General features: G+C 38.3%; 1 protein-coding gene across 1 annotated transcript; it reads right to left on the reverse strand.

The window, feature by feature from the left end:
- Positions 1-4491: 4491 nt before the first annotated feature.
- Positions 4492-10246, reverse strand: LOC133569390 (C-C chemokine receptor type 9-like). The gene is made up of 3 exons (XM_061921679.1): positions 9936-10246; positions 9754-9815; positions 4492-6846 (listed from the first exon to the last, which is right to left on the reverse strand). Exons 2-3 carry the CDS (start codon positions 9808-9810, stop codon positions 5794-5796), a joined length of 1110 nt encoding a protein of 369 aa, XP_061777663.1. The 5' UTR covers positions 9811-9815; positions 9936-10246; the 3' UTR covers positions 4492-5793.
- Positions 10247-10741: the final 495 nt, after the last annotated feature.

A 10741-nucleotide genomic window follows, 5' to 3' on the forward strand; every position in this document is an offset into this window, starting at 1 on the left:
CCAGACGGTAATGTGTGCTTTTATGCGCAAGCTACGCCACCTTGCGGTAATGACGTAGTACACCACCAGCCAAGTTGATCAATTAATATATAATATATTTGACCACATTTTTTTAAATAAAAGTCTGTCTGGAGCTGCAAAAAATGTAAAGTCTTATATAAGCGTTATAATGAAGACAACACATGATGTAAGTGTCTATATTAGTTAAATTAGCCAACTATCAAAATGATTTTAAAAAATACTATATAAGTGTTATAATGAAGACAACACTTGTCTATTGTGTCTATCAGCTATATTAACCTACTATCAAAATTACTTTAAAAATATTATCCATCCATCCATCCATTTTCTACCGCTTATTCCCTTTCGGGGTCGCGGGGGGCGCTGGCGCCTATCTCAGCTACAATCGGGCGGATATTATGTAAGTGTTATAGTGAAGACAACACATTATATAAGTGTCCATATTAGCTATGATAACCTACATCAAAATGACTTTAAAAGTCTATATAAGTGTTATAATGAAGATAACACATGATCTAAGTGTCTAAATGACCTTAATATCAAAATGATTTTAAATGTATTATTATATAAGTGTTATAATGAAGACAACATATGATGTGTCTATATTAATTATATGTTCCTACTATCAAAATGAATTTAAAAGACTTATATAAATGCTATAATGAAGACAACCCATGATGTGTCTATATCAGTTATATTAGCCTACTATCAAAATTACTATAAAAATCTAATATAAGTGTTATAATGAAGACAACACATGATTTAAGTGTCTATATCAGCTATATTAGCCTACTATCAAAATGACGTTAAAAGTCTTATGTAAGTTTTATAATGAAGACAACACGTGATGTAAGTGTCTATATCAGCTATAATAGCCTACATCAAAATGACTTTAAAAGTGTTATATAAGTGTTACAATGAAGACAACACATGATCTAAGTGTATATATTAGTTATATTATCCTACTATCAAAATGACTTTAAAAGACTTATATAAGTGCTATAATGAAGACAACCCATGATGTAAGTGTCTACTATCAAAATGACTTTAAAAGTCTTATTATATAAGTGTTATAATAAAGACAAATATGATGTAAGTGTCTATATTAGCTATAATAGCCTACTATCAAATGACGATAAAAGTCTTATTATATAAGTGTTATAATGAAGACAACACAGATGTAAGTGTCTATATTAGCTATAACAGCCTACTATAAAATTACTTTAAAAGTCTTATATAAGTGTTATAATGAAAACACATGATGTGTCTATATTAGCTATATTAGCCTACAATCAAAATTACTTAAAAAATTGTACATAAGTGCTATAATGAAGACAACACATGATGTAAGTGTCTATATTAGCTATATTAGCCCACTATCAAAATGACTTAAAAAATCTTATATAAATGTTATAATGAAGACAACACAGATGTGTCTACATTAGCTATAATAGCAGACAATCAAAATTACTTTAAAAAGTGTTATATAAGTGTTATAATGAAGACAACACATAATGTAAGTGTCTATATTATCTATATTAGCCTACAATAAAAATTACTTTATAGGTCTTATTATATAAGTGTTATAATGAAGACAAACATGGTGTGTCTATATTAGCTATAATAGCCTAATATCAAAATGACTTTAAAAGTCTTATTATATAAGTGTTATAATAAAGACAAGACAGACGTAAGTGTCTATATTAGTTATAATAGCCGACTATAAAAATGACTTTAAGTCTTATATAAGTGTTATAATGAAGACAACACATGATGTGTTTATATTAGCTATATCAACCTACTATCAAAATGACTTTAAAAGTCTTATATAAATCTTATAATGAAGACAACACATTGTGTCTACTATCAAAATGACTTTAAAAGTCTTATATACTGTAAGTGTTATAATGAAGACAACACATTATGTGTCTATTAGCCTACTGTCAAAATGACTTAAAAAATGTTATATAAGTGTTATAATGAAGACAACACATGATGCAAGTGTCACTATTAGCTATAATAGCCTACTATCAAAATGACTTTAAAAGTCTTATATAAATCTTGTAATGAAGACAACACATTGTGTCTAAATTAGCTATATTAGCCCATTATCAAAGTGACTTTAAAAATATTATATAAGTGCTATAGTGAAGACAACACATGGTATAAGTGTCTATATTAGCTAAAATAGCCTACTATCAAAATTACTTTAAATGTCTTATATAAGTGTTGTAATGAAGGCAACACATGATGTAAGTGTCTATATTGGTTATAATAGCCTACTATCAAAATTACTTTAAAAATATTTTACAAGTTTTATAATGAAGGCAACACATGATGTAAGTGTCTATATTAGCTACAATAGCCTACTATAAAAATGACTATGTGTCGCAGGCTGACGCAAATCCTCGTTGACAGAAATGTTGAAATGTAATATTTAATCTACACATTTTACAACATTGTACCACATTACTAAAACAGAGGCTTTTCAGAGGTTGAGATAACTCCTGAAATTACTGGCTTAGAATGATTAAAGGTAAATGTGTGTATCTAAGTTGAAGGAAATGGAAACTGCAGATAAAATGACCTCAGATAAACTTGAAATATGAGGCATAATGATGCATTGTGTCCATACAGCTAGCCTAAATAGCACGTTAGCATCAATTAGCTTGCAGTTATGCACTGACCAAATATGTCTGATTAGCACTCCACACAAGTCAATAACATCAACAAAGCTCACCTTTGTGCACTCAGTATAAATGTTTTATACTGCGCACAGTGTAAAACATTTGGTGGACAAAATGAGACAAAGAAGTAGTAGCGTAAAACATGTTTCTGTGGCAGCATCATGGAAAGTTGTACATGTAAACAAAACTACAGTGCGTTAATGACTTCCGAAATTTGTAGAGCAAAATGTCGCTTGCGAAATTTTCCCATCAGTGAAGCATGTTTAATGTAAAAACTGTGATTTCTAACAATTGTGAAGGTTTGCGTCATGTTTGTCCTCCTCCATATTTGAACAAAAATACATTTTTTACTGATCTTTTTCCATTTTTATACATTCTTGAAAAAGCTCCACGGAGCCATTATAGGGCAGCAATAAAAGGGCAGCTTGTGGCTCGAGAGCCGCGCGTTGCAGAGCCGCGCATTGCAGAGCCGCGCATTGCAGACCCCCGTGTTGCAGACCCCCGTGTTGCAGACCCCCGCGTTAACCATCTTGAAAAGTGCAAAAAAAATAACTCAAATGGGGATGTAGTGCAATTTTACACCAACGACAATATTCAGCACCCTTTAAAGAGATCACATCACATTGTTATTTTTGCAGTTTTGTGTTGATCTGTTTGCAAAAGGCCCATATAAAAAAGGTTGAAAAAAAAATTCTGCCTTTCATATTTAAGTTGAATAACAAATCTAACAACATAACAATAAAATACAGCAGTAAATATTTTAAGGGGGTTTAAGAATGAGATAAATAGTAAAGATAATAACGCTCACTTTTAAATGAGGCTTAGCATATATAAGAGGGTCCAAACCTTTCCCTGTAAAAAATTAAAGAATGAAGAGAGCCACATTATAATATAATACACATTGAGTGTTATGATTATCTTTTTCTCTTTATATTGTGTCTTTTTTTCCCATTTTAGCCCTTTTTTTTTTTTACATGTATTTTGTTTCTACAGTCATTAGGTTCAGTCTTTTTTTAATTTTTTTTACTTGGGGCCAGTTTTCTCAATGTTTCCAATGTGGTCCAATTCCAATGTGCCACGGACTAATAAAAATAAAAAAATAGTCACACAAAGGGCTGTACTTTGGACACCACTGTACTGTAAGTCTATAATTGTGAACGTGGTATTGGTCATGTAACAGTGTATGTCAAACATTTTAGTCATGAGACAAAAATCTAAACATTTTGCAAGAGGATATGATCATTTTCTTTTTACTGTTTCTCCTTTTTTGAAGAGAGACATGAAAGGCACTTCCTAGTTCACGAGGGATACGACTCTTAGAGGCAGTATGTTATTCTTGCATGACTATAACTACATCAGTGCCAGAAAAGAGCATAAAGTGCTGGACACTTACAAGTGGGACTGCCAGGGTCTTCGGGGGTTGTTTTGTCAACTTCCTGTCGTGAGAAGAAGTAACGGCAGCATACAGTGTAAGTTCTCACGGTCTCTCACCTGTATCCCACAGGTAGCTGCACCAGTCTGCGGCCTACCACAGGAGCACATGAGGTTCTTTCAAGGTCTCGTGCTGCAAACTTTTCTTCATCATGGTACACACTTGCACGCTTTTCTTGCACCCCACACACGACACCGGCAAACAAACCCACCAGGCCCATGTGACACTGATTTTTGGTAGGGTTGACAGGTATGCACCAGAGTCCCACCACCAGCCAAACGACACCAACACTTTTACCTGGTAATTACGCATCTTATGCGAGAGACTGCCTTGATGAGAGACAGCAGAACGTTAGTAAAGATATTTCTTTTAATGCCTTTTGTGTCTAAAAATATCGAATTCTGTTGTTTACAGTGGTTGGAAAATGACGGCAAAAAGGCATGATACAGTATTTACACTCATTTACATTATATACAAGCTTTGCAACTTCAGGTTGTCATTCGCTGTTCCCCTGAAAGTGCATGCATCTTAACGGCAAAGTACTGGTATCAGCTCTTGATAACCAACATCCTATGCAGTGAACATTTGCTTTTGGATATGGTTACACATATCTGGAAAAAACAACTTTTATAAAAGGTGAAACTCAAAAACTAGAATAGAATATTGTGCAAAAGTCCATTCATGTCAGCAATTTGACCTCACATGTGAAACTGATATGTGATATAAACTCATTACATGTAAAGTAAGATGTCAAGGCTTTATTTCTTACAATTTTGATAATCAAGGCTTAGTCTGCGAAAACCCCACATTTTCTAAGATTTTCAATTTGAAGTTTTCATAAGATAAAAGCCATAATCATCAAAATATCAACAGAAAGCTTGAAGTATCTTGAGTTGCATGTTATGAGCCTATCTCATATATTAGTTTCACCTTGTCCATCTGATTGCTAGAATAAACTAAACTTTGCATGGTATTCAATTGTTTTTAGTTTGACCTGTATAACACAAATCTCCAATGAAGATGTTTCTGGGGAGGTGTGTATCGTTCACTCTACATCAGGGGTGTCAAACATACGGCCCGCGGGAAGTTTGCTAAGTATAAAAATGAGCCGGACTTTTTGAATGAAAGAAACTGCTGTTCTAAATGTGTCCATTAGATGTTGCGATAGCAATTATTTGTATCTTTGTAGATTGTGCTTTATGTAAAACAAAAAAACAAAAAACACAATGTTGGTGCATCAGCCGAGGAAAATGAGCAAACTACATAAATAACATCCTGTAATTTGATTTTGATATAATTTTTTTATCTTGATAGATTGAAAATTAACACCAATAAGTTGATTGATGAACATTCCCATATAATTTATTCAGAAAGTACAAATAACGACAAATAAAGATAGAATACTATTAACTGCAAAATGTAAGAATAAAACAAACCTCACGAACATTATGATTTGTACTTTTTCAGAATGTGCTTGTTCTATTTTTAAACAAAGAAAAAAATCTGAAGTTGTCTTTATTTTTAAGTTATCGTGCTGTGATTTCACCAGTCCGGCCCACTTGGGAGTAGATTTTTCTCCATGTGGCTCCAATCTAAAATGAGTTTGACACCCCTGCTCTACATGATCGATACCAACCTTTTGACAACAGGGACCTATAAGGAAAGCGCAGGTGTGGTCTCAGTGTCAGTCATGACCGACGGCCGTTTAGGAACCGCTTGGACTTTGCCGAGTCCCCGTTTCCTCAGTCCACCAGCGCACATCTTGACCATCCTCACGAGGTCCTGCCTGAAGCGCACACCGACAAAGACGTACAAGAAAGGGTTCAAGCACGCGTGAGTGTACGCCAGGCTCTTTGCGATCTGACCGGCCACGTCGAAGCGCTTCACGACGCTGCACTCCGTGATGGTGGTGTTGGCGGCCTGCGAGGCCTCCATCATCAGCAAGCTGTTGTGCGGCAGTTGGGAGACGACAAACACAAAGACCACGATGAAGATGACGCGCAGGGCTTTGTGCTTTTCAAAGTTCCTGGCCTGCAGGAGGGTGCGAATGATGACGGCGTAGCAGAAGATCATGACAAGGAGAGGGACGAAGAAGCCCATGCAGATCTGCAGGGACAGCACTAAGATCTTTGTGTGGTTGTTTATGTTGTTCCAGTAAAGCAGAACACAGAAGGAAGACCCGCTTAGGTCCGTCTTCACCTGGGCGAAGAGAAACTCAGGCAAGGCAAAGAGAGTGGAGACCAACCACACGACCATGCAGGCCAGTTTACTGTAGAAGAGACGCTTTTTCTTCCAGTTCTGAGCCTTTGTGACCTGCACGATGGCGATGTAGCGGTCCACGCTGATGCAGGTGAGCAGGAACATGCTGCTGAAGAAGTTGATCCTGTAGACGGCGGACACCACTTTGCAGAGACTGATGCCAAAGTCCCATCCTTTGGTGGCATCCATCGACCAGAAGGGCAGTGTGCACAGGAAGAGGAGGTCAGCCACGGCGAGGTTGAGCAGATAGACATCGGTCATGGTTTTGAGGCGGTTGCGCACCGTGGAGTAGATCCAGACCACCATGAGGTTTCCCAGGGCACCCAGCACAAAGATGGTCCAGAAAAGGGGGGGTTCATACCACCCGCGAAACTGTCGGACCCAACTTCTGTCACACATGCCGGTGGTCTCAGTAGGGTCTGTGTCATAGTAGTCTTGGTAATAATCCTGCAAAACAAACAAAAGAGGCATTTAGATGGGCAATGAGTTGTCACTCGCCAGAGCCGTGGCTGCCAGCGGTTGGGAAACAATGTGCTATAGGGTTGTGCTTTTGGAACAGTTAGCACCTCCTTTGGACACAGAAAGGTAGTTTTCAAATCATCAAAACTGGAGGATGCCTAGTGGGATACGTTGTGGTTGTCTCCAACTCTCTGTTACCTTTCTGTATATAGGACCTGTATGTCTATTTCTCACATATTTTCATTTCCTGTCTGGCATGTTCTTATTGTTTTTTCCGTCCTTGAAAGCCATCTGCTGCAACAGTTTCAAAAGACACCGGCTCCTTGCAGAGCTACGGTTAACGCGACATCAAACACTCACACACGCACGCACACACACGTAAACCATAGCGACTTGAGTGACTGCGTCTTGTCAGGCAGGTGTTGTGTTTATCTGGAGAAACCACACGGCTGCATGCACAACTTCCTGCTGCTATCCACAGGGTGGGTGGGGATGGTCGTGGCCTCTGGTTAGGGGCCCGTACGTTTAGATGGGGACAGAGATAGAGAGTATAGTGGAAAGAAACTGTTTGTTGTTTACTATTGCCACAGCTCGAGTAAACCAAATACATAATTGTTCTAACTTTCGGGTACAATTAGGGAGTGTCACCTTTCAATTACATCAGAGACCAGTAACTATAACCTTCTGGGGTACAAATTGGGTATTTTTCTGTATATGTCTATTCATAGAACTGTAAGAAGTAATATGATTTGTGTTTTTTACATTGCAGTTCAAATGATTCCGCCCGCCGCCTCTTTGTCGGGTGAGTGTGACAGATTCATTTGGCTTAATAATATTATAATGATGGATTACATTATTATCGCGCTTTTCTATTATTAGATACTAGAGATGCACGGATAGGCAATTATATAATCCGCAACCGCATCACCGAAGTCGTCACCCACCCGCCATCCACCCGCCGTCCACCCGAACCAACATTTTATCAGAACCGCAACCGCCCGCCCGCTGAAATACATCAGAGGTTGGCCACCTTTACCACTCACAGAGCTATTTGAACCCGTTTCACAGAGTAATGAAGACAATTGGAGCCGCTAACGTTCTCGCGAATATCCAATTGGCGTTCATCCTGATGACAAGAATATGGGCGTGCTGTGAAGCAATTGTCTTTGACACCTTCAACAACATGTACAAACCGATTGTTAGTCCAGCAACATGTTGTGTGCAGCTTCCCCAAACACACGTACAAGATTGAAAGGCATACTGGGTGATACAGAGTACACTGATGGTTGTGATATAAACAACTTTAACATTTACTAATATGCGCCACGCTGTGAAGCCACACCAAACAAGAATGACACACATTTCGGGAGAACATCCTCAAAATAACACAACATAAACGCAACACAACAAATACCCAGAATCCTTTGTATCTGTGAGACTTCCTGAATATATTTTACACCCCCTCGCCCCCAACTCCGCCCACCTTACCGACGCGGGGGGGGTTTGCTGCTAGCGGGGTGTATAAAATAGTCAGGAAGTTTCATGGATACTAAGGATTCTGGGTATTTGTTGTTCTCCCGAAATGTGTTTGTCAATTTTGTTTGGTGTGGCTTCACAGCGTGGCGCATATTACTAAGAGTGTTAAAATTGTTTATATCACAACCATTAGTATGCCTTGCAGTCGTGTGCGTGTTGCCGCGGAAGCCACACACAACATGATGCTGGACTGACAAGCAGATCGTACATGCTGTAGAAGGCGACAAAGTCAATGGCTTCATAGCACGCCCTAATACTTATTATCTGGGTGACTGCCGGCAGTCATTTTAGATAATATTACCGTCTCTTATTGTCTTCTTCGCTTTGTGACACGAGTCTTAAATGGCTCTTTCAATGGTAAAGGATACCGATCCCAGAACCATGTATATCAAATATTTCCGGATGGTTCAACCGCCACCCGCCCGAATCTAATTAAAATTCACTACTGTGTTACATTAATCTTTTCTTTTAGCACTCAATAAACGTTTGGGAATTGAGAAAACTAATTGTTGAAGCTTTAAAAGTGGAAAATTAAAATTTCGTCATGTCACCCGCCCAAACCGCGCATCTCTATTAGATACTCAAAGCGCTCACATAGAAGTGGGAACACATCATTCATTCCCACCTAGTGGTGGTAAGCAACACCTGTAGCCACAGCTGCCCTGGGGTAGAATAACGGAAGCGTGGCTGCCAGTTTGCTCCTACGGCCCCTCCGACCACCACCTTTCATTCATTCATCATTCATTCACCAGTGTGAGCGGCACCAGGGGCAAGGGTGAGGTGTCCTGCCCAAGGACACAACGGCAGCGATTTGGATGTCAATAGGCGGGGAGTGAACCTGCAACCCTCAGGTTACTGGCACAGCCGCTCTACCCACTACGCCATGCCGCTTTTGCTAAAACACCATAAAATTAAATAAAAAAATGCTACTGTGTATATGACAAGGTTATTTATATCAGTTTTGAAATAAAAATCAGGGATTAAATAATTACATTTAATAGTTTTATTTATATCATATTTTACAATATTACAATAGCAAATTAATGGACAAGTGCATACATTGTTTATTATATTTTCCTGAAACATCTATTTGATTTTATATTTACAGAATTGATGATTTCACATAATTTTGACACATACAAATCCTATTAAGTTTTAATGACCTTCTTTCACAGTAAACAGTTGCAATGATAGGGACACTATCAACTGTGTGAAGTCCCATTTAAGTACATCTGTGAATCTATTAAGATTGATCTTTTTCTATTATCTTTGTTGTATCTAGAATATAGCTGTATTTCTGTTTTTGCATGATTTCCTCCAACAAAGGTGAACCTATATTCTTAATAGAATAATACTCACAGTGACAAAGTCATCAGTTGTTTCAGTCATGGTTGTTGAATAAATGAGATGCTCCATGTTACCTATAATGAGAGAAAAAAGCTGCTATTACAAGAAAATAAACGTTAATGCATGATTTAAAAAAAAAAAAATAATGTGCTATTGTCGTTGTATTGTTGTGCTAAGAGAGATAAGAGACTTACCCTGTGGGGGAAGTACAAGCTTTGGTGTGATGCACTGCTCTTCTTCCTTTGTGCGAGTGAGCGCGACTCATCCTTTCAGCTCTTTTGGTTCATCGCCAACCACAAAATCACGTGCTCATCATTCCAACTCTGTCAACTGACAGCGAGATCAAGGCACAACCCCTTATGCTGCATCTTGCCCAAATTCTCAACAAAACATGATCCGTGGACCCTGTCATGCCACTGAATCATATGGCTATCAAGACTGGTCCCAAAACAATCCCCCTACCAGATGCTTAAGTTTCATTTAAAAACAAAAAAAAGAAACCTTTGTGTACACAGGTGGAGCACTCATCGTCGGAGACGACTGACGCGTGAAACCCAAAACCTTCAGGTGTGATTAAAGAGGGGAGAAGCTACTTCTTAACAGCTGTTTAAAATGTCTTTGAAAGTGACATGGATGTGTAATTTAACGCCACCTTCACTGTCAGTCGTATGATCAATGATGGATGGCTGGGATACACCTGCGCTGGCGCTTTCATTGTCATCAAACTATATTTCACGGGTTAAGCTCTGAGGCCATGTCCACACGAACACAGATACTTAATAAACACATACGTATCTCCGCGTTTAGGCCTCTTGTCTACACGCAGACGCATAATTTCTGTCTTTAAAAAGGCAGACTTTTATTGTAGAGTGTGGTAGACGGTATATCAGGCAGTTACTTCGAGCGGTCGTTGTGTTTAATGTGTAACATACACTGAGCGAACCCATTAGACACACCTGCTCAGTATGATGGGATCCAATTCGTCATAATAACCCACTTT

This window comes from Nerophis ophidion, linkage group LG15 (assembly GCF_033978795.1).
Source record: "Nerophis ophidion isolate RoL-2023_Sa linkage group LG15, RoL_Noph_v1.0, whole genome shotgun sequence".
NCBI lineage: Eukaryota > Metazoa > Chordata > Actinopteri > Syngnathiformes > Syngnathidae > Nerophis > Nerophis ophidion.

What these genes read in the sequence shown, in the direction of transcription:
- LOC133569390 (XM_061921679.1), bottom strand. Translation starts at nt 9,810, where the DNA reads ATGGAGCATCTCATTTATTCAACAACCATGACTGAAACAACTGATGAC. An exon ending in CAACTGATGACTTTGTCACT is followed by an intron (nt 6,847 to 9,753) that starts GTGAGTATTATT and finishes TTTGTTTTGCAG; the next exon opens with GATTATTACCAAGACTACTA.